The following is a 27,396-nucleotide window of genomic DNA, read 5'->3' as shown; positions in this document are numbered from 1 at the left end:
TACTGTATTATAAACAAATTGCTTTTAAGTTAAGAAAATACATTTCAGTCAAGTGATCCTAACCTTTTAAACAGTAATTCACATACTTCAATGACTTCATAGTTGATAGAACTATGATACTTTGATAGAAACTCTTGAGTGATCAAGTTTATCACTTGAATGGGCACCTGAATGAATCTCCTAGATGCGTCAGGTCTTTTTTTAGCGTTCTTCTTGATGAAAGGAAATTATCTGTATTGATCGCTTTTTTCATTTTCCTCTGTAAATTGTCTCCGGCTGTGTTTTGACATTTTCCAGCTTCCGGTTATTGTCACATCTAAAAGCCATCTTTGAAAATTGCTCTGGGTGTAGAGAACAAGTAATCCAGTGGATTTGCTTGCAGGTGATTGTTACATTTACCTGCTGTACACAATAAGATGAATGCTTAATGTAAGCTTTTGTATATTAAAAGTTGCAGTATATTCATCCAATGGTTTTTGGAGAAACACATTTTTTGTACATGGAGAGGATATGATTTTGCAGACATTAGTTTCAGCCTGCATGTTGATGATTCGCTCAGATGACCTCAGATGGATTCAGTCATTTTCTAAATTAAGTCTGGCATTGTTTTGTTAGTCCATCTCACTGGTCTCATGAACTCTTAATGGAGTCTAATGAAATAAACAGCAGACCCAGGCTTTGTCCCAGATCATAAAATGCTTTTCCCTCTTACGTTCTCTGCTCACACTCACTTTCTGAAATGAATCCTCAAGTCACCTGGTTTGAGACGTGGGAGTTGGGAGTATGGTTTGCTCATATCAGACCTGTGTGTACTTTAATGTTCTCAATGGCAATTGAGAAACAAGGCCAGCTCTGAGTGGACGCTGTTAAGAAACAGGCATGTGGAAAAGCTCCTTGTTGTTTTGCGCCCAGTGGTGCCGATCGCTGGTTCCTGGAGGTCAGCAGATTCTTTATGCCCATTTCCAATGTTTTTTGTTGAGCAGTGGTGCACAGACCAAATAGAGAACAAATGTCTTTTTGACAGATGAACAAATAAATAATAAAACGGTTTCTTTTCTTCTTTGTTTGTACAGTATATACATATATATATATATATATATATATATATATATATGTATAGTCTATTCTTTATATTATAGCAATGTTGATATTTAAAATTGTTGTTTTGGTTGTTAAATGACAGAGTAAAGGTGCTTGTCTGGTTCAATGTTTACTTCTCTGCCCAGCAATGAGTGGCATTTTAAAGAGGCTGTTGAACCATTTCACAATTTTTTCGTTCGCATTACAAAAATGTTGCACCGTGACTATCTCAAGAGTCTGTGGCCACTCATCCAGCTCTCTCTGGATGCTCTCTAAATGGACGCTAAGCCGTCTGTCCTTCATCTGATTCACATTCACTGTCACGTTACATTCAGTGGCTGTATTGAAGATTCATTTCAGTCTCATTTCAAGAGACAAAGACTGTTGATTCGTTTTGATGGGCGGTTGATAGACACACTTCCCCATTCACACAGTCTTGAAAGCCTCAGCGTCGATCTCACACACAAACATGTCAGTGATTCCAGAGATGACGCCGAGGCGCTGGGTCAAATTTGCGAGTGACCCGACCCTGACTGTCACACGTTGGAAGCATTCTGGCCTTCTGTGTGACATGACAGGTGGTGTGGTTTCAGTGGGTTTCTGCACCTGTGCTGTTTTGTGTTAGCAAATGTGAACATCACAGATATAATACTCACTTTGATTGAAATGTGGCATATTTTGTTTTATAGTCTAAACAGAATGCCTAAAATAAAGTGTTATTCTTAAAAATAGATACATTTGTACATATACTGACTTTTTTATGTTTAGACTCTATCAACAAGGGTTAAGTGAAATATAAACAGATAGTTCAATATATTTGTTACAAATTCTTTCTCTGAGCATTTTTATGTCAAGTCCATACGCAAAATGTCACGTCCATAATGTTGGAATTGCCCAAGTGTAGTCACTATCGACTACGTCGTCTAAACAAACTGAACATACGGTTAAAACTGCACCTAGACTAGGGTAACCATACGTGCCATTTTTCCCAGACGTGTCCTGGCCAGGATTTCTATAGATGCGGCGCATTCATCAAGGTTGTTACTTCAGGTTTTATTTCAGGAAAGCAACCTGTACATTTCAAGGTAAGAATGAAACTATCATAAAATAATTGTTAAATACATTTTTTACCTCAAATGAGACAACCGCGTTCAAGTATGCGCCCGAAAAATGCAACCTCTGGAGGATGCAGCCAAGTCCTGGCCAGGACGAGTCCGGGATTAATTTGTGTGTGCCGCTTTATCTTAACATACTGTTTTAAAAAAAATATTGATGCTACATATCTGCTTCATGTTTTTTCAAAGTATGCATTTCATCCTTCAATACTGTCAGGGTTTCAGAATATATTGCGCCCGGCATTCAATAGTAGACACAATTATTTCTCCTCACTGCAGTATAATTCCCTTCCCATTTTTAGTCTTTTACTTGATCTTTGCTTTCATCATGTTTTAAGTTCATTGCCATGGATACATATAAACAATATCTTTACTTTGAGTCTTAATGTTTCTATTTTGTCATTTTCTCTTACTAACTCCTGTGTTGTTTTTAATGTTAATCTTGTAATCGTCCATCATTTACTAAATGAATGTAATTAATGTCATGTGAAGACATGTTGTTATTTAGACATGAACATGCATCTGGTTCATTTGAAAGGGGTTCATGTGTTTCTCTCTACAAGGCCACAGTGACCATGAGTGGAATCATTTATTGATGCAGGACCCAAGGGATCAAGGTTTCACTTTTTACCATGGCCATGGCGTCCAGTGGTGGGACCGAAGTTGCTGTAACTTTAATACCTGGCTACTGTAATGGTCTCATAAAAGTAAACTTATCCTTATTTGATCAATATAGTGGTTCCCATGAGCAAAAGTGGCAGATCTTAGGGTCTCGTGTGTTAGCAATTGCTATCTAGATGAACGGGAATACTGGAAGCTGATTTCTTTGCGTAGGACCTCTTTGGTGAGACAAAATTGAAGTCTGGAAAACATCTATTGATTTAGTTTTTACTGTATTAAAACTAGTCACTTAATTTGGGAATCCATCAATCCAAAATGATTTTCTGCTCTGAGGTAATCAGGTCTTCCCATCAGGCTTTTAGTTTTCTATGAAAAAACCCATTTCTTGGCAGATATAATGAACCGTAAGCAGATGATGCATTTCTAAATTCAATATTAAATCTAGTGAGATCATTGTGCTCTGATGTATCCCTGATTTGTTTAAGATATGATGTATGATTATCATGTTACCTTGCCAGAAGGGTCATAAAATACATTTGAAACGTGATGGTCAATAGGCAGAGACACCCTCTACACTAGACGTAATAGACTATGAATAGAAAATTCTGCAAAAAAAAAACAGTATATAATTTTAAGAACTGAGATCCTTTGACAATTGCCATTATAGAGTTATCTAATTATAACATTATTAAACAATATAATTTTTTAACCAATAAATGACACTTACAACTTTTGTATGTATGCAGCTGTAGCAATACAAACTTTATTGAAGAATAACTGAGTGTAACATTTTATTTGGATTTAGTAAGTGAACACTGCAGCTTTGACTCTGAGTGTAGATAGCCTAAAGCGTTTACAGCATGTGACATCTGGTGTAGTAAGGGTGTTAGGGTGATTCTTCGCCAGCTTTAATGTCTTTAACTCAGGAAGTCATTTTACTCCTTATCTGCAATAAAATATTCTCCCCGGTTTCAAATATTGACAGTTCACTGGGAAACTTTTATTGCAGTGTTATAAATCCCAGCTATCACAACGTGTTCTTTTAAAATATTATATGTCCACAATGCTGTTGGTGCAGCGATATATTATAAAGTACATGAATAAAGAAGATTTTGAAAGGCTCCCTGGCTCCAAAACCCCAATGGATGATGCTCAGAATCCACGTGATGAATTATGTAATCTTACTTTAGTGCAGCACATAATTTGTTCTTCTGCAGAGCACAAAAGAATGAACCTTATAGAAGAATATTGTCAACAAAACGATAGCTGTACCCATTCACTTATACAGTATTGTATGGACACAAAACCAATGCAAGTAAAAAGGTACAGCCATTGTTCGGTTACCAACATTCTACAAAATATCTTATTTTGTGTTCTGGAGAAGAAAGGAAGTCATACACTTTTGAAATGACATGATGATGATTAAATGATGACAGAATTGTCATTTTAGGGTAAACTATCCCTTTAAGACACTGGTGTGTCCATTAAGATTTTGAATGTTGTTCATGATGTGCATGTAAAAAAATGCAGTCCACCCAATTAACCTGTGTAATATTTATTAAAGGCACAATACGTAACATAACATTTCACTGGAGGAAATTGCCTGATGTTGCAAGATAAACTGAAAGTAAGCTTACATTGTCTTCCATTGGGTTACATTTTTTATTAATTCACGCCGCAGATATATTATTTTTAATTATTGTAAAATAATTGCAGAGTCAAATGATGGTTCAAAAATTTGCAAACAACAAAAATTTGCCGTAGTGCGCATTTATCATGTCTGTTAATATTAGCTGGCTAATATTTATGACTATGAAGCGCGCAGTTGAACTGTTATCCCCTGCGGTTATTTAGATTAAAGCTCAGGTTAAAGCTCAGTTTAAACTTAGTGTAAGAGTTATACCTCACCCAGACTCAGTTTTCTTTTATGAGATTTCTTTAGAGTTGGAAAGGAGGTGAACTTTCATCCCCCCCAAACAACGTGGCTGGAGTTTTGACATTCTTATTGTTTTACAGTTACCTCTGATCCGGGCAGGTTGCTGAACGTGTTTTACATTTAGTGCATATTAAAAGCAAACAAGGAACTGTATGTGTCACTCACTGCATCATTTATACAGGTTGGTGGCACATTCCCTGCAGGCCTCAGTGCTTTATATAATCTCTTGTGAGGTTTTGAGTGCATTTGAACGCTTTAGAACTGGGCCTTTGGTGTTTGTTTGTACAGCGAAGTTAATTAAACTAGAGAGACTGTCAGCATGTCCCCTCTGCACAAACGTCAAGCTTGACATGCATGACAGGGTTTAAATAAAACTTGTTTTGCAGTCCAAGCACAAGTGATTGATCTTCCCTTGTTTGATTCGTACATATCAATAGGAAAGGGCCATGTACACTTGAAAAATAGTGAAGGGAACTAAAGAGACAGGGCTTAGTGCCAAAGAGATGCAAGGTTTACGCTTACCTAAATTTAAAGGAGCAATGTGTACGTTTGATTGCAAATTGCAGAAAATAGTTATGTATATTATAATGCATTTCTGTCAATAGATACAAGCTGAGAGTGAAGCTGAATAAAATGTAAGCCGTGTTACACTTTGTGTTTCGTAAGCTGTGAATTTGCAGTATGAGAACTGGCTGTATTATTCATTAGACATATCAGCAATGTAAACAAATTCTGATTCATGACTCTGGTAATGATTGAAGGATAGAATGCGTAACACACTGTTAGCAATGTCAACACAAATAGTAAACACATTATTGCTAAAGACAAGCGGCACTTTCATATTGCATCTGACGCAAACGAAGCGTTTGACCCTGCAAGCATCAAACACACATTGACATGGTGCAAGTACGTTATAAATAAACAGGTAATGTAGTTTATTTCCGTCTGTGTTTGTGGAAACGAGTCTTGACTGCCACCGAAGGTGTCAGCGTTTAACATCAGCTGTGACTTATCTGAAACACGGGCCGTGAGAAAAGCAACATCCCTGATATCGGTCGTCCTCCGTCAGTTATGAGGTGTGACAGAATAGCGAATCTAAAATGTACTGCTCCACAGCTGTCAGCATAACACACATACCGACAGCACAGCAGTGATGTTTGGTCCCTTTGCATTCTGTTAGTGCTCGACTGTCTAAGAGAAACAATCCTGTCTCTATTTCTGGATGGGGGTCAGGAATACCACAGATGTTAGGTGGTATAGTATGAATCCTGATAGTACGAAGCTTAATCCTGACAGGCAGATTCCTGGAAAGATGAATTCCAATGGCACTGCTTTAAACGAATTTCCCCCCTTCACTTAGACAGACAGACAGTATGCAGATTTAAAGTAAAGGACACTAGATAGATGAGAATATCTAAACAGCAGGAAGGGAAACATACTTAACAATTGAACTGTCTGTTACAGATATTATAAATATCTCACATTTCCTTCATTTGCACAGCTCTGAACACTTTAATCTTCAGGTTTTTTTTACATATTGGTCCCATGTGTTGTAGAAAGTATTTTTCTATAACCGTTTAAATCTCCTGGATGTTACTGTGATACATGTTAGAAGTACAAGTTTAAACTTAAACTTATTTCATCTGCGGACAAGGGAGTGTTGCATCATTACACCATCTGCTGGCCGACATCGTGGCTTAGTCAACATTTCCCCACACAATGCTGGGCAGCTTTTTATAGCGTAAAGGAAAAAATAAAAATATATAAATATTAACATCTGCTCTTACTGTTTCATTTCATGCTGCTTAAGTGCTTTATGTATTGTATACAAAAGGATTAAAGAAAAAGGTTCATCTGCTTCTGAAACACATTTTACAGATAGTTTAAATCATTCTAACCCTCAACTACATACTTTTTTAAAGAAAGTGCTATGCTAAAGTTGTGAGTTATCTTACTTTTTTTACATATCGCTGCTGTCCTTCTGAAACATTGTGTCTCCATATTTCAGGATTTTATTTGTTTGCAATAAAAAAAACATTGACTACCATGGTAGGAAAATTGTTTTTATAAATTTCTTTAAGTTGAACACAAAAGAAGATATTTTGAATAATGTAGGAAAGCAAACAGTTCTGGGGCACTTTTAACTATCATTGTAATTTTATTTTATGGTAGTCAAAGGTGGCCAAGAACGGTTTGGTTACGAGCATTCTTCCAAATATCTTTCTCTGTGTTCAGAACAACTGATGAACAACAGATTTGGAACAACTGGAGCGTGAGTAAATGATGACAAATGACAAATACATTTTTTTGGGTGAACTGTCCCTTTAACCTGAATGTTTTTATTGTAAAAAATGTCTATCAGCAGTCTAGAAAAATGTTTTATTCTTCATAAAAGCCTGTTTTGAACTTACATGGCCAGTTACATAATCTCTTTTTATCTTGAGTCAGATATCAGATGTTTTTATTTGCAGGATAAATAAATCATACTTGACAGGTACATTGGGAATAGTGTGTTTTTAAAATAGACCAACTCCAGAGGTCTTTTTATTTAAAACCCTAAATGGTGGAGGTATTGACTTTGTTCTTTTTTATATTTCCAACCACAATAAAAACAATTGTCGTGTGAGGGCAGTAATATGGTTATTTAGACCACAGCTTGTGCTTCATAGAGGAAACAGGTACAATAAATCGTCTAACTAAAACTTTCCTTTTCTTTTCAGAGTTGACAAGACATTTTCTAGAGCCAGAAGTTTGTGGTAAGTAAAGTCTTTTTCATTTTATTAGCCACAGCCTAAAACTGCAATTCCAGAAACCGCAAGCTTTTATTCAGTTTTTCTTCAGGTTATTAGTCACTGGGGAAAGGCAATTTTCTTTCTGTTGTAAATGACTTTTCGAAGGAAACAATATGAATCTTTGTTTCTTACTAGTATAGTTTAGATCTTTTTTTTTACAAAAGTAGTCAAATAGAATACATGAGGCAAATTGTAAAATTTCTTGTTTGTGTGTCGCTTTGTTTTAATAGAAATATTAAATATTCCAAAATATTTGATTCGGTGCCACTGGTGATGCTAAAATTACACATTTGCACTTTTTGTAAAGATGAATTCCTGCTACACCTTTGTTGATGACTCTTGGTCTTAACTCTTAAATGTCAAGTTGGGAGTATGTTTGACCGTTCAAGGAGTGTCACAAATCCGGACACAGAGTATTTAGTTCAGGCAGTGCGGATGAAAAAAGTCTGAAGCGCAGAGGACACGCTGTTGCCACGGTGACGGCAGGCAGCCCTGCAGTGTTGGCAGGACAGAGTGTCTGGGGCACACCAGCAACACTCACTCCTGTATTTGTGTTACTGAAAGTGTGTGTGCATGCTATAGCAGTGTGTAAAGGTCTGTGCAGATGGACAGCAGCCCTTCCAGCATCAAGATCAGGCCTGACCAAGTTTCTCTTTGGATAAAGCAAATTCTGTCCAGCTCCTGTAGAGTCTGTCCCTCCATTCGGCGCCTGTAACCTCAGGATCAGTCGCCATCAGTCTCCACCTCTCCAGCAAACAGCCTGCATGAGAAAAAGAGGGAACGGAGGTACCGTGCACGGCTCATTGCCTTGGCCCAGGGCTCGGATCATGCTTAAGGACAGAGCTGCCTCTCAAATTTTTGGAACTGACCCTTGATGGACGTCGCACATCAGTGGCTTTATGATGGGGAGATTGACAGGCATTCTAATGCTGGAGTTGAGGCTTTATATATTTTGCAGCTTGTTGTGAGTTGTTGTGTAGTCCTGTGCAGGATGCATAATGTGCTCTGTCATCAGTCTCAAGTTTGTTGAATAGGATTGATTCCTATTCAATTTAATGTTAATTTAGGAATATAATGGAAAAAAGGGATTGCATTCTTATTCAAATCAATGGTAATATAGTGTTATAATAGCAGAAAATGTCATTTTGTACTGTGGCCATTTTACGTTAGGGTGCAAAAACTTTGACTAAGCTTCTATTTTGCATGTCAATCTAATCTAAGACATCTAATTTAATTCACATTTCTATTATAAATGATTTTATCTGCATAGGCTTGAGGTAGCATGGCCTTCATAAGGAAATCCTGACCTTTTTTCTGTTACTGTTACATGTCACAAATGTATTTGATTAGTGACCTAGAAATATTGCATTATCTTAAATGATCATATCAACATCATATTATTATTAGCTCCCAGATTTTGGACCATACTGTTATATGAACTTCTAAGCAAAAGACCCTTTCGAGGAAGAATGAAAATCAGCCTGTCAAAAGTAAGACAGGATCTGATGATCGATAATTAGGTCATAACCTCATGAAGTCTGTAGGCCACTTGTCAAGTGAATGCCAGCTGTGTGACCTTCAATAAGGAGCACACATCCGTAAGCCTGACAGATATCCACAATGCCTTGCTCTCCCTTCCGTATCAGGAGGCCGAAGAAATTTTGGTGAGTTTGCATTCTCGAGTGAAATTTAAAATGGCCGATCTGTATATGAAAAAAGAGTTTTGTATGGTTTCTTTCATGGTGGTTATACTGTATGTGGATTGTGCTGATGCATGTGGTATTTGGAAAAATCGATTCGTTCACAAAGCCCCTTATCTGTACATCCTAGCTATCCTCTCTCTCTTTCTTCTCTTGAGCATAAAGTGGTGTTTACATCAGCCCGTTGTTGTACAAAAACAGGGTTTTCAGACAGGCTGGGCATGCGCACATAAATGTAAACAGTTGTTGGTTGTTGATGACAGTTGGTTACTAGTCACAGACCGACAAGTACAAAATGAACAAAGCAAGGACGGCTTCGTGTGGATAACGTCAGATGTGGTAATCCATGTTATTAGGCTTGTTTGATTTCATCCGGCGCCACGCAGACCGATCGACGGATGACATTTTAGTACTGAGTGAGCTATTTAAAAGCATACGGCTCTCGATTCTCTCTCACGTTGCTGTAATGTCACCGTGTCGATCTGTGTACGCAGCGCTTGTTGAAGTTAAACAATCCTGTTGTTCAAAGGTCCTTTCAAGGCAGGTCATTGTCACCTTCAAGTATAGCGTAATGGCTCATGTGACAGAGGCTTAACGAATCAGGGAAACAAACGCAATAAATGAATGAGGCATTTATATAGCGCTTTATTGTGTATTGCTGTACATCAAAAGCGTATTTACAATCATATGAGGGGTGTCTCTCCACACCCAGCACCAATGATACAGACGACCCAATCAGCAAGCGAATGTGGGCAACCATGCCTGCGTATTCCAGTCTCTGTTTTCATCCGTTTACACAGAACCCCAGAGATTTTTTAAACTAAGATGGGATCTGCAGCGTTTCCAAAAGTCTCAGTTTTCGGGGTTCGAAAACTCCAGGGTAGTGTAAACGGCAGGTGTAACCATAGCCGTTATGAGCTTTTAAAGGAAAACGCATTAGTATAAACGCTATCTAAATGAATTGAATAGTTATGAATGCTGTGCAGCTCTGTACCTTATTTTATTCCCCCTGACAACATCATCATAGCCTAATACCAGACGGCACTAAATCCGGAAGCACTTAGCAGACAACACGGCACTCAGATTACAGACCACTGCTCCTAAACTATATCTAACCCTATCTCAGAACACCTAAACCCATTCAAGGCCGAAAGAGCCTCACCTTTCATTCTTTAGCGGAAATGGTATACTAGGAGTGGACTTTAGCTACACGGTTTCATTAATTTCCGAATGACCCGTGGCTACGAGAACGCAGCTGTGACATTCTGAGATGTTTTAAAAGCATGTCTTCCTCTTGCCCTTTTTTAAGTTCAGTAACATCAAAAGACATTCTTGGCTTTGATAAAGTACCTGTGAAAAGTGGAGAAATATGCCATGTGAGTGTAACCGGGAGTGACATCGGTTGTTCATTTTACTTCGCTTTCATCGGAACACGCAGGTGTTACGATGGGGGGAAACAGTAAGCTTTCAAGTCAAAGGGTTTCATCCCCTGAAATGATGCTGCAAGCTTGTTCATTTCACTTTCTATAACTGAGAGCAGGGGAGAGATGAGTTTCCACACGTTTTTCTGGTGCTCATAAATGAGACAGTGATATATCGAGATTGTTCTAAAAATGATACAGTAAGCTATTGAGAGGACATTGTGTCCCAGACAGCCCCTTTGGTAAACAGGCTGTGTCTGACAAGATTGAAAGAGATGCCCAACGGTGCACATTGAAAGTGATGTCCACTGCACATCACACACACATTCAAACTCAGTTTCTTTGCTCAAGTGTGAGGAAAAGATGTTTAGAATGCAATATTAAATGTGTATTTAACTGGTGGAGTTGTAGATTTCTTCAAGAGTTAGTTTACTCTAACAAATAGTTTACTCACCTGTGCACCATGTTTCCAAAAGCATGGTGGTATTTAAATGTGAAATCTGCTATGTGCATTCTGCTATTTCCCTTTCAACAAAGGTGAGCTAGGCTCCAAAATGCTCATTAAAATGTTTCTATATTTAATTTAAGGTACAGAAAAGGCAATACCTTTTAAAGTATTTTTCCCACAAAGTTTAACATTTCTGGATTCCTTCCTCTCTCTTAAAAGTAATGGCGCACATGAAAAAATACTAAAGTATACTACAGTATTTACTCATAAACTATGACAGATAGGCTAGTACAGTGTTTTTGAACTTACATGGAAACAATCTATAAAAATAGACCAAAATGTACAGCTTTTTCAAAATGTTTTTAAATATAAACCAGTATCTTACCTTTTTCCTTTTTTTGAAGCGTCATGACACCCCCCTTTTTTTAACCACAGCCTACCTCACTGTCGTTTTGAAATATGCAACTTGCATGAACGCTGTGAGAAGAAGCGGGGAGTGATCCGACTCCATTCAAGAGATATTAGTCATAACACGAATCATACGTTCAGGCCACAGCGATATTACAGAAACCGCTAAATGTTTTTATTTTTAACAAAATGCAAGTACAGCTGTTCTAGTTAAAATATGACAGTTACCGCATTTAAAGAGATCGAAATGTCCTCTCAGGTCACGGTACCGCATTCCTGATGCAGACGGCCTTCATGACCAAAAAGTCCAAAAATTTCAACAACTGTCATGTATTTATCACTTTATCTCAGCAGACCTTCCACCATAAACAGTATATACACCGCATATAGTGTATTTCACAAAATATACTTTTATATATAATTGTATTTTTGCAACTCCTGGTTAGTGTTCTGCTTTTTCTTCATTTATCCATCAGCTTATCATGGCACACCAGGCGCTGTCATGAATAATAAGGAAAAATGTCTTCTCATTGGAAAAGAAAACTGTTGCGTCATCGTCACAACCTGTGACGTTCGCCAGATGAGGATGTTAAACCTGGAAAGAAAAATTGAAATTATTATTATTTTCTCTACTGTAATAACCAATAGTTGCTCAGTTAAGATCTAAACAAATGTTGTTTAGTGTGTCATGACGCTTCAAGTTTTTGTGAAAGTGAATACAGTAATATATCATACTACTGTTTTTTCATGTGTGTGTTTCATAGTTAACTGGATAGTTAGGGCCCTACATTTTGTCTTGTGAAAATTTAACAGCTGAAATTTAGAGGGGGTACACAGACAAAAAGAAAACTCTTAATTTGTACTGTAAATGTGCCAAAACATCTGCTCTCCACAGAATATCTGTCTGGATTTACTGATTTATCAAAAAGATTTAAATGATTGTAAAACAGAAATTAGTTTCTTTACTTTTCTAGATTTAGAGAAATAAGTTTCTTTGTATGCGTTCACTATAAACACAAACAGGTTTTGATCTTTTTATGCACTCTTGTATATCTGTGTCTGTGTGTGTTTCAAGGAGAAAGGAAAAGAGAGCTGTCATACTTAATCAGCCTAGACTGTCTCTATGTGTCTTATACATGCAACTGTCTGACTAAATATAGCTCCAATGTGACAAGCAAGTCCCTGATTCCACGAGACCACATTTCCAAACGGAAATCCATCAGAATCCAACGGTAAAGGATAAAAACAGCCTGAAGCCCCCATGGCAGGTCAGGATTTGCAAGAATAGCATGAATTTTATGAATCTCATATTCCCGTCAGGTAATTAAATGTTCTGGTAAACATGCTCATATTTATTCCATATCTTATCAAAATAATTCATGCATAATGACTTGGTTATCAGAGTTCTGAAACATTTCTGCTCAAACTCAAACACACATTCTATTTCTTTATTTCATGCCACCAAATGAGACAAATGCTAAACAGGTACCAGATAGAGGACATCCTTATGATCATCTAATTACAGGTTGTTAATTAACTGCATAGCACAAATTTACATACACTTCCTGGCATGATGATGATTTTCACAATGACGCAGGATTTTTTTAAATAAATGAACCATGTGAATTTGAGGTGCTTTGGATTCTTACCAAAGCTTTTGGATGTGAATGGTTGATGGAGAGCAGCAATAGTCGAGGATTGCAGGATCACATACTCCCACGGGTCATAAAAATTTGATTATGAAATATTGTTGCCGTTTGAGACGGCAGATTACTGGATTCCCAATGTTTTATAGTACAATTATTTTGGTAAGAAAAGAACATCTCATTGAGATCTATATGTAGAGCATTAGTGAAAGCCAAAGCGCTTTTCCAATTAATAATTTAAAGTTCTCAAACTTTTCTGCTGCTTTCATTTGATATGGTGACATTTTATGCAAGGGGTCCATTATAAAACATTTAACAAAGTATCAAGAAAGTTACTTTTTCCAAGAATGTGTGTGGAAAATATCATGACCCTTAACATTTTAATCCCTCCGTATTTTCTGGTTGCTTCTTGAATTCAACAAAGCTCATGCTGGGCTCCTTTAGCTGCGATATGGTTTAAAGTCATGTGAAAACATAATTGCCTGTAGGAACACAGTGTATCCAGCCCACATAAAAGTCTTACACTCAGTCATGCTGTGCTCCGTCAACACATTCAGTGATCTACAAGTGCTCCCACTCAAATTGAAGTTGTTCATTTGGGCTTTTCATCCAAATACCTTGAGGGCCAGAGACACCGTGGGGTGTTCTGATGGCAGAGACATGGAGAGATGATATGCAAGTCAGATGAATGCACCACACATCAAAGCTTAGTCCGAGCTCAGATAAAGAGGCTCTGGCTGGCAGAAGCACAGCCGGTCATCTCATCTCAACCATTACAGGCTCAGTAGGATAGCAGCCAGAGGAGAACATTATCTGTGCCCACAGAGAGAAGCCAGCGTTCTTGTTCGTGTTTTGGGACAGGAGGAGATTAATCCTAACTCTAGATGCTGAATGATATTATACTACAGTGAACAACACTGACCTTCTTTAGGCACAAAAATTGGCAGCACTGATGAATACTTTAGGTTCAGGTGCAGTCTAAAGTTGGTGCTCGATGTCACTACTGATGGTAGCATTGCTTTTATCTTATTTTGGGCCTTTTTTAACGGTGATGCAAGCGGGATATTCCTTATCCCTGCCTTTGAAAACACAGCTAAAGTTTGTCATCTTTCGTGATATAATGTTTTCTACATAAAACCATTCTACATAATGTAAAAATATAATATTTATAACATGAAACCATGTCAGAGATTATAATCAAATAATACAAAAGCCCACTTTTGTATTATAAAAATATATTATACATATTAAATATATTTAGTATAATTTACATATATTAAATTAAACTAAAATAATTTTTTATTTTATTTTTATTTATTTATTTTTCTAAAAGTTACCAAAAAGAGATCTGATATTATGGTAAACTATGCACAACTATGACATACTTTTTCTAGCTTTGTTTTGATTGGTTCACACAGTGGGATTTAATCACTCCTGGCAATTTGGATCGAAAGATACTGTATGTTCGCAAAATGTAAACCCCAGAATTCGCCACAGAAGGAATTTAAAATGATGTTTGCTGTCAAAGTGAAGGAATTAGAAGCTAATCTCAGATGCTGTTGCCGGCAGGCAGCTGGTGGCAGGTGATACCCATGAGACCCATCTGTCTCATCCTAGGTTGGGTCATTAGCCATGTACAACAGAGAGATGGAGATTAGTAGAGGCTTTCAATGCTGTAGCTAATGGTTTGGGTTCACCTCATCTTCCCTTTCTTATTCTATTTTATTCGTTTCGAAGTAGTTTATTGGTAGGACATTTCTCAAAGTCATCTATGAACATGAACACATGGTCATTGTGCGTGCTCTTACGTGATCTCATTCAAAAACGAAATATTAATAAATGATACACAATGATAAGTGTAGACCATTGTTTAGTTATTATTTCAATGGTTTAGCCTATCTTCATTTGTGTGAATTATCCTGAAGCAGTGTAGATCAATAAGATCAAATGGAGAAGTTAAAAAGAGACATATTTTTTTAGAAGTAGTCTGCGGATGCTCCCCGGTGGGTCAGAGCTGAATAGTTTAAACAGTAGATTGATCTTGAATGAGTGTGATTGATGTCTCCATGTTGCTTTGGGGGACGTAACAACATACAGCGATTAATACTGCCTGCTTTGTTAAAGTAAGATCAATATTTACAGATAATGAAGTGCATTGGCTGGCTGCACCTGCTCGTTTGGTGGGCGGAGCCCAACATAAACAGGTGTCCTCCTCCCTTAGGATGTTTGCATGATGATTGGACCTTTAGTTCCTCTGTTTTTCTAGATGTCATTTGCTGGTCAAACCTCAAATTACATCATTCTGCCCCTGGGAATATGAAAACATGTCAGTGCATCATGTGATGTTCTTGTTATTCTGCTCTTCTAGGGCAAACATATATCACTACATCACGGGGAGATGTGATTTGATTATGATAAAAAATAAAAACCTCATTGGATTTGCCTAACAGCTGGATCTTGCCAATTGTATAGAGGTGAGATGTGATGTGTTGTCACACAGGAAATTGGACTAGTGGTTTGGTTGTGATCCTGTTGTAAATTATTTAAACGTGACTCAGTTTTGCTTTAATGGAGCTAGTTCTAATGTCAGAAATGTTTTCTTCAGTTCCGAGGAGTGTCTAGCAATAGGGGTCTGCTAGTTTGATTTTGTATGATTTTCGATGCATGCTAATTATTTTTGTGTTGTTGTGATGGTTTCATAATTATGCATGGCTGAACAATGGCCTGACTCGGTAGCTGTTTTTTTGTGCCCTCACCAAAACATATTTTTTTGTGAACAGAAAATTACATTTTGTATATTTATCTATGTATAAATATAAAAGATTTGAATGCATCGATTATTTTATGAAATAATATATTATTTTACACAGTTAGAAAATTCTAGGATAAAATTGCTGGAAAAATACAGAAATACCATTTTAGAAATGTAAATTTACATGTTTTATTTTTTTTGTAAATTTGCAGTCTTTTTGTAATTTAATGGTGTTTTACAGTAGGCCTATTTCAAAAATATTTCAAAAATATTTTCAAATGTATGGAAACATTATGTTACCCTATGGTCCACTCAATGAAACCATAAAGAGACCTTTGCTGGAAAAAAAGGCATAGTGTTTGACACATTACTGAATTTAATAACTGCCAATATCATATATAGCTGTAACCTAACCCTGATGAGACTTAAATTGCCGGTCTAATTTGGTCATGTTTAATTCGATCACAGAACAACAGTGGAGTAGATTTTGTATAACCAATGGAATGTATTTAATATTCTTTTTTAGCAGGGTGGGTTTATGTAGAAATGGTATATCACAAATTAATGACTTTATAGCATGGGTTTTCACATGACTCACAAATGTGTACTGAAAATTGCCAGCTGATAAAACCTGTGCTTTGGGGGTTGTATACATCTAGTAGTATACCATCTAAGGCTAAATGTAACTCAGACGGTGATTTATAAAACCAGCAAGTCCCCCCAGCTGTCATTGGCTATTGAAATCTAGCTTGCAATAAATCTTTCAGAATGCTCTTGATTACATATAGAGACATACTCTATGCATTTGTGAGTGAGGTGGTATGTATACTGTATATGGATTGTCGACCTGGGACACGTGAGTAGGCTGGGGGAGAAATGACAGTATTCTCACTATAAAGAGCCTACACCACTTTTTATAAAACAATTTATAAGGCACAAAATCACATGTAAATTCTCAACAAATGTTAAATGTACTGATGATACAGTTTTTCTAGTGGAAGCCTTATTTTTCAAGATGCTCTTTCATAACTCAAGACACCTACTTTGGCTCAGGTATTTTACCTTTTATATATTCGAATTTTGAGTTAAAACTTCTCTTTCAGCAGACAGTACATTTTCAGTAGACATTGTTAAAGGAATTGTTCACATTCAACATACATTTTCATGATAATTTACTCACCCCTGTTGTAATCCAAGATGTATTTTTTTCTTTCGTAAATTAAGGTTTTTGATGAAAACATTTCAGGATTATTCTCCATATAGTGGACTTCAATGAAAATCACAGTTTCAGTGCAGCTTCAAAGTGCTTTAAACGATACCAGACGATGAATAAGGGTCTTATAGCCAAACGATCGGTCATTTAAAAAAAAATATTCAAATGAATAGGCTTTATACACAAATACAAGCCTTGCACTGTTCTGCAAAGTGCATTGATGAACTACCTTACATTGAAAAGGTGACGCTTGACGTTGGTAGGGCAGGGTGAAAAAAATCCTTCTCATCTTCTCCTCCAAGTTCAAAATCGTCCGACGTCGTTGTTTTACAGTTTAACTCCCTTTTTTGTAAACGGCGTTTGACTTAGTATTTGCACGTTCAACTTGGTACGTCCGCCTACTTAAGCGTGACCCTTTATGTGTTTATGAAGCATATACATTTTCATTTTTTTAGAAAATGACTGACCGCTTCGCTAGATAAGACCCTTATTCTTCGTCTAGTATCATTTAATTTTGACCGTCAACCGTTTGGAGTCCATTGAAGTCCACTATATGGAGAATAATCCTGGAATGTTTTCATCAAAACCGTAATGTATTTTCAACTAAAGAAAAAAATACATAAACATCTTGGATGACAACAGGGGTGAGTAAATTATCATGAAAATTTATTTTGAAAGTGAACAATTCCTTTAAAATCTCTTTATAAATGCTGAAAGAGACAAGTGAGATGACTTGAGTCTTTCTCTCAAAAGAAAATTCTGAAAAGCAGTACACTGAAGCAGAAGTATTATTTTGCTCTCCATTTATTTTCGGCCTGAAACTCTCTAACTGGCCCTGAGCCCTCAGGCCAACCTTATTGTTACAGTCTGTTTGTGTATGTAGGATGAGAAGGGAAGGAAATAGAAAGAGAGAGAGAATTCAGCAAACTCCTTCGAGATATTTCCCTTATGCTTACATTAAACTTGTCACGTTATTATTCATATATTCGAAGACATTTTGAATTATCATTTGAATAGCTTAATGTTCTTGGGAGTATTCAAGCACATACTCAAGGAGGAAACGTTTTAATAAGATTTTACTGCAAATGTATAAGTAATGATACGCTCAAAGTCAGACACTTTATTCAGAAATGCTCACCTACGCTAAATCTACATATTAAGATTCTGTTTATGATTTTTATGTGCCAAAAATATCTTTAGTGTGACTCATATTAGTGGTTTTGTCCTTTTGTGCACCTAAAGACAGATACTGAAACAAGTACAGGTTCTGTTGATGGAAGAAAAACAACTTTTTCTCTGAGGCTGTTGTCTAGACTTACTAACTGATCTTGGTTTGAGGATCATTTTTTTGCAGTCTGTACTGCAGTCCGCCTCTCGGAGGACAGATGGAGATGCCGAACACCTGCGAGGCTCAACGGCCTCCGATAGAACAGGTTTAAGTTATTGTGGGGAGAAAGAAATCAGACCCTCTTCAGAGACATGCTATATGATGCCCCCTGGCTAGTGTGAAAGGAAACACTAACCTAGGTGTGTACTGAGATAATAAAAAAGAAACGCTCTTAACCAGTGCAGGAGATGTAGAGTTGTGAAATACACAGGGCTTCTATAATGCACGATGCCCTTCCATAGAGCACATTGGACTTTATCGAAATCTAAGAGATGGAACGTCCCCAAGATCAACCCCCTGATATTAAATGAAACTTGGTAAGAAATCTCCTTTTACATGCCGTACTTTTCTAAATTTACTTAAAATTCTTCACCGCCGCGAAGGTACACGCTGCATTGATCAAGGGTTTTTGTTGCATGGTGTCATTGTACAAACCATCAAGATGAAATGAAATCCCATGGATATCGAAATAAGAGATATGAGACGGTAAGATTAGAATATTTTGTGCTTCCTTTGAACTCGACCTAACTCCCCTCTATCTCTCTCCAAGTCAAAGATTTCAATCTTTCCCCGGTTGTATTTTTTCAGAGAGGAAATAATGTCAGTAACTGTAAATCGAATGCGTGAAGCTGATTTTTAATGTCAAGTGTTTTGATTTAAGCTGACTTCCTATTCTGTTGCTTATATAAACTTTAATAACAACCCTTGTATTTCAACATGTTCTCTTGTACTCTCTGAATGGCTGAAGATGCACATGTGCCATGTGTTCATAGCGTTTTTAAAGCCAGCAGATTATGTTCACTGATTACTACAATACGTGTCAATAGGAGTGCTGTGAGATTTTCTTCTAATCCTGCATTATGCTGTGAGCAGCACTATTTTGCTGTTATGCGGTACACATCTGCTGCGTATGCAGACATCTGTTGATGTAAAATGCTGTCTGTGTGGTTACTTGAGGTTTATTGACCTCATCCCACATTGTACATATAGTACATGAATGTACACTAGCTAGACTGAATGATACAAGAACACTGAATAAATTGTCAGTATAAACATCTTAGGGATATTTCACCCAAAAATGTTATCATTTACTCACCCTCTTGTCATTTCAAACCTGTATGACCTTCTTTCTTCTGCAGAACACTAAAGAAGATATTTTGAAGAATGACATTGACTTGCATTGGTTTTGTGTCCATACAGTAGAAGTAAATGGGTACCACCATTGTTCATTTCCAACATTCTTCAAAATATCTTCTTTTGTGCTCTGCACAAGAAAGACATACAGGTTTGAAATGGCAAAAGTGTGAGTAAATGATGACAGAATGTTCATTTTAGGGTGAACTTTTACGTTCTCTGAGCGCATCTGTGGACCCATTGTGCCGTGCACTCTCGCTGTGTTGCCAAGCCGTGATGCTATTTCAAGACAATACATTATGGTTTAAGTTAATTAAACTAGGTTTCCACTCATTCATCATCTTCACTTTCTTTACATTACGTGTTTTTTATTTTTCACCCTAAATAAATTGAGTGTGACAGGATGACAGGAGTAGACAAAGGGGAATTTGTAAAAAAAAGATGAAATGGGACATGGAAGATGATTTCCAATTGTTAGTGAAACGGTTGCCCGGGCAACAGTCTGTGATGGGGAGGTGTGTGTTTAATTAAGTCAAAGCACGATGAATATATAGTACCATCAGACATCTCAGATGGACAGCTCTCAGTGTGTTTGAGGGAGCGGGGGAGGGGGCGGGCGTTCGAGAGAGAGAGAGAGCAGGCATAAGAGAGCACAAACGGGAGGGTGAGAGAAACATAAAGAAAGAAGAGAGAGAAAAAAGCAATAGAGTAAAAGAGACACAGACAGGACATGAAGTGTGGCTGTATAGTGGATGGATCCGTGCTTTTATCAGGTGTGTGACTGACCGGGAAGAACCTTGCCGGCTCTGGGAGAGGAAATCCTACATCTGTTTGTGCACAGTGAGTAATTGCTCCGTATCTGCTCATAGGAATATTAAGTGTGACAGTGAGTCTGGCATTCGGCACGCTGGATAAGAATGTTGGCGGGACGAGCAGAGCAGCCGGCAGGTGTGTGGGATAAGAGCTGGGTCATATGCTTTCAGAGATGAGCAGATTGTCAGTAAAAACAGCCAGCACGAGGACTTATTATTAAATGGAGAAACAGCGAGCAGTAACCGAGATATATTTTTTACAATTTATTTCTTAGCCCCAACAAGCGTTATTGCTCAAGGATGCTGGAATTGATTTGTGAGCCTCTATCGTTTGGCAGAGATGTAAAATAGTTAACATTCAATCATACTGTAGTGTATTATTCCCAATGTGTTCACCTATTTGCGATTCTTGTTTTTGCATCTCCTGCGATGACACAAGCACGAGAATGAAGTTGATTTGAAAAATCGGTAGCATCGCACTGGGAGAGATTGTTTTACATGATTTTTACATCCTCCATTCCTCTCGTTCTCAGACCGCTGTGAAGTACTTTAAATATCTGATATACTCTCTGTGGAACTTTGCTCAGTAAGCTGAGAGAAGTGGGAATGGGGGAGGAGAGAGAGAGTGGTTTCATTAGAATTTGATATCGCAGCCCAGAGGAGAGATTTCTTGTCTTCATCCGATAGGGCTGGTTAGTATGCGCTCAGATGCTCCCTAAATAAACCCAAATCGGGGTGAGTGTTCTGAAGTCCTAAACTTTAATAGCAATGTCTGCATGTTAAGTTATTGATAGGCTACTTCTGGTCAAGTGTTCTGCCTAATGATTGTTCCAGAGAGGTGATATATTTGTCTCTTACACTGAACAGCATCTCCAGAATAGTTAATAGATACATTTTATAATCAAAACAGATGTATTAATGATTTCATTTGATGTTGTTATATTATAGTACATTTATAAAACATTTTGTCATGACAAATCATGATTCAGATGATGTTAAAGGACCAATATGTCATTTTTGGGAGGATCCATTGACAGAAATGCTAAATAATACACATAACTATGTCTTCAGAGGTGTACAAAGATCTTACATAATGAACCGTTATGTTTTTATTACCATAGAAAGTGCTATTTCTATCTACGTTCACTGTGGGTCCACTTACATAGAATTTGCCATGTTGTTTCTACAGAACGCGTTTGGTAAATATGTTATCTCCTTCGACAAAGAAGCGGAAACGTGACATCTTAGTCCTGTTTCCGCCACCAAAGTGTTGCGAAATGGAGGGGTGGAGTGAGCCATTGGTTGCAGTTCGCAACCTCACCACTAGATGCCGCTACATTTCATACATTGGATCGATAAGCTTCACTGTGTGATAACTGATGTTTACCTCAGTGAGGAGTCTGTGTGTTTAGATGGAGGATTTTCTCAGCTCAAATGATTTTTGGTATGTTGAGCTGTAGGGGGAGAAATAATGATCCCAGTTGTGAATGCAGAGCGTTCCCTCGCCGGTCCAGTGGGAATATATCTGCCTGTGCGGGAAGAAAATAAGGAATTTGTAATGACTTAATATTGTAGTAAACCAACCGGATGTAAATGCGTCTGTTTGAGCGTGAGTTACTGTAAGATGCATCACAACAATATGCCATTAAGAGCCGAGCCTTTAATCAATCATTAATGAATAAATTCATTTATTTTATTTCATAGTTGGCAAGCTAAACAAGGATAAGCATTTTGAATGTCCTTTAATGTAATGAAAATGAAGTCTCATTAATGAAAGATGCTTTAAACAGTCTGTTAATAAGATGAGGTTTTGTTTTGGCACTGAGCTACAGTTCATTCGAGGTCTTTACTGTGACACAGCTGATGTAATGCTCACTCCCACATTACATTGCTTCTATCCATATACAGCACAAAATAACATCACACAAATCTTAGGTTAAGGGTATGAATTCACTCAGATTGCCCTGTGTGGGTTTACTGGGTTATGTGGGAAACTGGACGTTAATAGCATCTGTGTACGGGACTTGGCATTTAAAACAAACCTTGGTGATGGGTTGAGGAAATGGATTTATGGTAAACGGTAAAAGCCAAATGACCATGTCTTGTAAAAAAACTGATTTACCTTTAAAGTAGCTGTCTGGTTTTGATGGATGATGCTGTTGTAGAAAATGGAAGCATTGTGGCTTGTGCTTTTGGTTTATTGTGAGAGCTGATGAGAGATACAGGATTGAAGATCAGTATTCTTTGTGAGAGATTCATCGCAAGGCTCTTACATCACCAGTGTGCCTTAATAGGAGTTCTCAATTTTAATGACACTGTAAGATGTTTTCCCTTACATCGAGACGTTGTTTCTTTCCATGATATGGGCTCTTTTGCTTGACAGAAAACTAACTTTTTTAAACATTATTTTCTAGTGTTAGTTAGTGTAGAATTTATTTTAATTTGTCGTCAAGATGAGCTGTTTTCTATTTCCTCGGTAACTAACATGGAAGATTTGGATAATTTTTGTCTTGTTATGGAACATTCGGGGTCATACCTTAGCTTGCCTGCATTGCTCGAATGCAATACAATCTGTTCCTCCACAGCTGAAGTATAACGGGAAATCTAATAATGGCCTCATGTTAAAACAATATAAGTCTGATAAAGATTAAAAATTAAATGACACCATTCCCTGCGTATTATGCAGGGCCTCTTTCATTCTCTGGAGCTTTGTGTAGACGGAGTGTCAGCTCAGAGGTGCTGTGGCCATGTGAGGCTGATGCAAATGTCATTAGTCAGGCTATTCACAATGCAAACGCTCCTGTGTTGTGACCTTACGACCTTGTGTGATGTAGTGATTTTATATTGGACAACGTAAGGTGACCCAAAAATAGTACACAGGTCATATAAATATGATTAAAATCAAATAATCCAATGTGTTAACATGATCATGGTAGACCCTGTAAAATTATTAACATGATATTATTGTTCATATTTTTTGTATAATTCTAAAAATATTTTAGATTTTACATTCATTAATAAAACATAAGTTACATTTATTTGCCATATCAACTATTAATTTGTCCTAAAGGTGATTTTGTAGTTTTGCTATCTGCACAATACATACATTTGCTGCATTTGTTTTAGATTTCTTAGATTTTAGACTCGTTTTGGGTTGTAACTAATCAGTTGAGAATAATTAGTGTTCCATTGTGGCGTATTTGTGTGTCTGCTGCTGGACTGAAAATTGTCTCTTGTTCCAGGAGACAGGATGGAGGAGAGCATCTCTGCATATCTAACACACTAGAACCTGCTCTGTTCCAGCCGTCACTGCCCCACACCGGCCCTCCGTTCCTTCAGGTACTGCAGAGCTTGACCCCACTCTCTACACCCCAAGCTGAACTCTTGCCTGCATGCTGAGCGTCCTGTCATCCTGCCAACATTTGACCTCTTCTAGCTGTGTCTGTCTTGCCTCTCATGACCCTTCTGCCTAATTGGTACGAGTGTGTGTACAACTAATACTGATTTGCACAAGGCCAGTTTTTACTTTGAAGGCATGGTTATAGACTTTTCTATTTGTTATTAGTACTCTTGATTGACATGCCATGCGGCTAAATGAAATGTAATTAAATGCCAGACGTTATTAATAAGCAAATGTCAGGACAGATTCTCCGTCACAGCCCTTATTCAGTGAGACATGCTGATGCCCTCAAAAAACCTAAAGAGAACTATACATAAGCCATTTGTAGACTTGCAAGTTCCCTAAAAGGTGCAAACGCTTGCACTATTAAAAAAAGCTATGTCTGAGCATCCTTGCAGCCCCAAGCCAAAGTCTGGGGCAGGGCTTTCTATTTGCAGCCGATAGGGACCTTTTATTTTAGCAATTCTATTTAGTGACACTACTGGTGCAGTACACACTTTGGCTTTAGGGTTCACACCCAAATGTGCTTCCTGCGGCAGTGCATCACTCCCACATAATGTCTTTCATTACACACACAGTGAGCATGTAATAAGCTTCTGAAATGCATCTTCAGGTGTTGATGCTTCAGCGCTTGCAGTAACGATGCACGCTGATAAAGTCGTGACTCAAGCATGGATTTTAACTGCATGGTTGAACTTCTCACCTTTTAAAAATAGATTTTTTGCTTTTTTTATTTATATGTGCTTTCCAGTGGCTCAGTGGTTAGAGCATGGCGCTAGAAACGCCAAGATCATTATGTTCGATCCCAGGGGATTGCACATACTCTGATACAATATATAGTATGATACAAATGCAATGTCGCTTTGGATAAAAGCGTCTGCCAAATGTATAAATGTACATTTTAAGGTGCCGAGGTATCTCTGTATATGGATTAGATTTATTGCATTTTAATATCTGTTGATCCACAAAACATCTAAAAGCAGGGTCCCTTAAACCTCCATATTTTGTTTGGAAATGTTAGTTGATGCAACGAGCTAAAGAATAAGATCCTGTATGTTTTGTGTGTAATATGTGTAAGTAGTAGTTTGAGTATCTGAGCCTGCGTCTGTCTGAGAGATTTCAGGGCTGTTAAAATCTGTAGATTAAGAGCCGGTAGATTAAGAGGATAAAGTTTAGGTGATGTCATTACACCCACAGTTTTACAGCATGGCTTATCTACAGCAGAGGGCAATCTCACTTGTATGAGACAATGGAGAGAGAAATGGAAAGAAAAAGATGCTTTTTGTGGCAAAATTCTCTCCTGCCTCATTCAATTTAAGAACCCTTACCAGAGATGCATTATTGCATGTTGTCCCAAAGCTGCTTTACAAAACAATATGTATTGCCTTGAAGAATTATTGAAGAAGTTCACAGATACAGTGCCTACTCAAAAGAGTTCCAGTTTATTGCTCTGAGGTGGGTCTTTAAATCAGAATGCGTAATGAGGTTCTTATATTACATTCAAGTCTGCATCTGCTTGAAGAAACAGTCAATCAATAAACCTCATTTACATACTCAACCTCATTGTTCTGTTGTTGTTCTAAACCCATGTGATTGTCTTTCTTCAGAGATGAATTGTTTTGAATTGGATAGAGATTTGAAAATTTTTGGCTGTACTGGAGCATCCAGTAGTGAGCTGTAGAATAGAATAGAATAGAATAGAATAGAATAGAATAGAATAGAATAGAAAACTAAAAATGACAAAATTACTTTGATAACTAAATTGATCTTAAAAACACTTTTTTTACTAAACAGTCTACAGCTCATACTTTCCTTACTGATAAAAGAGACATATTTTTGCATTGGCAGAAAAGTTATGTATTAGATTGAGCTTCGAGCGCATCAATGTCATTTACATTTAGACAGCCAAGTCAGAGAGGATTGTAGCTTTGCATGCCGTCTGACTCTGACCCAGCGTGACATGGAAGTAGAGTTTTCACCTCTGACGTTCACACCACAGGCTGAGATTCATGACTTTGAGCTGTAGCTGTCAGAAAGCTCACGGAACTGTCTCACCTTTCTATTTGAATTCTGATTCAAAACCGATATTACACACATTACACAGAGTGACAACACAGCTTTAGCTTGTGTTAGACTGTAAAACAAGAAACATATGAGGGCATCTTGGCTTATGCAGTACAATGAATGGATGGTAAGAACATGTTGTATTAATAACAATGATGATGGGTGGTTGTCCGTTGAGAGCCGTCTTATTTTTACGTTGTAAATCTGTTCAACATCAACAAAAAATCTGTAGCATTTAAAGTATCACCCGGAGGCTTCTGTTTACTGTAGGTCTCACTGTCTGATCTAAAGACAGTTGCTCCATTAACTGAAGAGAGAAGATGAGAGAGGGTCTTCTAAAGTCAGATTTGATGTAATTTGTGCTGAGCTGAGGATGGTCATGAACAGGGCGGAGAGAATGGGACCCAGAAGGACAGGGAGGCATACAGAGAGAGATTGGAGAATCACATGGAGAGGATCATTAATTAAGGATTGGCTGATTTCACAGTAGAGATTATGACTCTAACAGCCATATGCATCTCTCTCTCTCTCTCTCTCTCTCTCTCTCTCTCTCTCTCTCTCTATTTAGAGAGCTTTTTCATATGGTTATCTAGTTTTCAGCGGAGTCAACTTTTTATGGTAGTTTGATTTGAGATAAAAAAAACGTAGTTTTTGTTGAAAGGCTGCATGATTTTTTTTCTTATTAAGTGAAAAAAGGACTGTGATGTTGTTTATTTTGATGAGGCTAAAACAGACATAACTGTGTGTGCTTTATCATTTTGTAGAACATTTAGGGACGGTGTCTTTTTTAGTTCAGCTAAATAAAATTGCTCATTTTTGCTGAACCCTGAGGAGCATTACATTTCCGCTGGGTTTAAGCTATATTAGAACAGGCAGCCAGTTCTGTCTGCAAGGTTGGCATGAATCATAGATAACATTAAACTTTGATATTTATATAGCGCTTTTTACAATTTTCATTGTTACAAAGCAGATGTGCATGAAAAATATTTACTTCAAGGTTATACTAGTAAAAACTAAATTTTATAAAAAATTTATTAAATTAATATTAAACAGACAATAAATTCCTATATTCAATATTAATTAAGTAAAAGTAAAAAGTTCTATGACAATACAAATTTTTCACATAAAAATTTGCTTATTCAACTACGCATGAGCATTGTTTTATATGTGGTTGCATTTAAGATTTTCTAAATCAATCAGTATGATTTGCACTAGCAAAATTGCTGTCATTACTTTTTATTGTCCGTCTTAAAGAATACAGCAATGTTATCAGAATGAGAGCGCTCAATTTGCTTTCACTCTATTGGACCAAGAATGATGGGACAAAATGTAGACATGTGATTGGATGACTTCTTCCAATCAAGCATTTACACCAACCGATTACCAACGACACAAATCTACAGTGGATGCTAGCTGAAACTATTTAAGTGACAGGTGCCGTCTAAGTCCAAAGACGAAGTCAGTATG

The 27,396-nt window shown here is 37.3% G+C and overlaps 1 protein-coding gene across 5 annotated transcripts in view; it reads left to right on the top strand.

Annotated features, from left to right (window-relative positions):
- rap1gapa (RAP1 GTPase activating protein a) overlaps positions 1–27,396 on the top strand; it is a 51,659-nt gene that overhangs the window by 1,489 nt on the left and 22,774 nt on the right. For all 5 annotated transcript variants that reach the window (XM_079477891.1, XM_079477890.1, XM_079477889.1 and 2 more), the window contains exons 2-3: positions 7,473–7,508; positions 23,708–23,804. In XM_079477891.1, coding sequence (XP_079334017.1) covers positions 7,473–7,508; positions 23,708–23,804 — 133 coding nt within the window. The remainder of the gene's footprint in view (positions 1–7,472; positions 7,509–23,707; positions 23,805–27,396) is intronic.

Source organism: Barbatula barbatula (assembly GCF_947034865.1).
Source record: "Barbatula barbatula genome assembly, chromosome: 17".
Classification (NCBI taxonomy): domain Eukaryota; kingdom Metazoa; phylum Chordata; class Actinopteri; order Cypriniformes; family Nemacheilidae; genus Barbatula; species Barbatula barbatula.
Note: the sequence above shows the minus strand (reverse complement) of the source record. Positions and strands in the feature narration are given on the sequence as shown.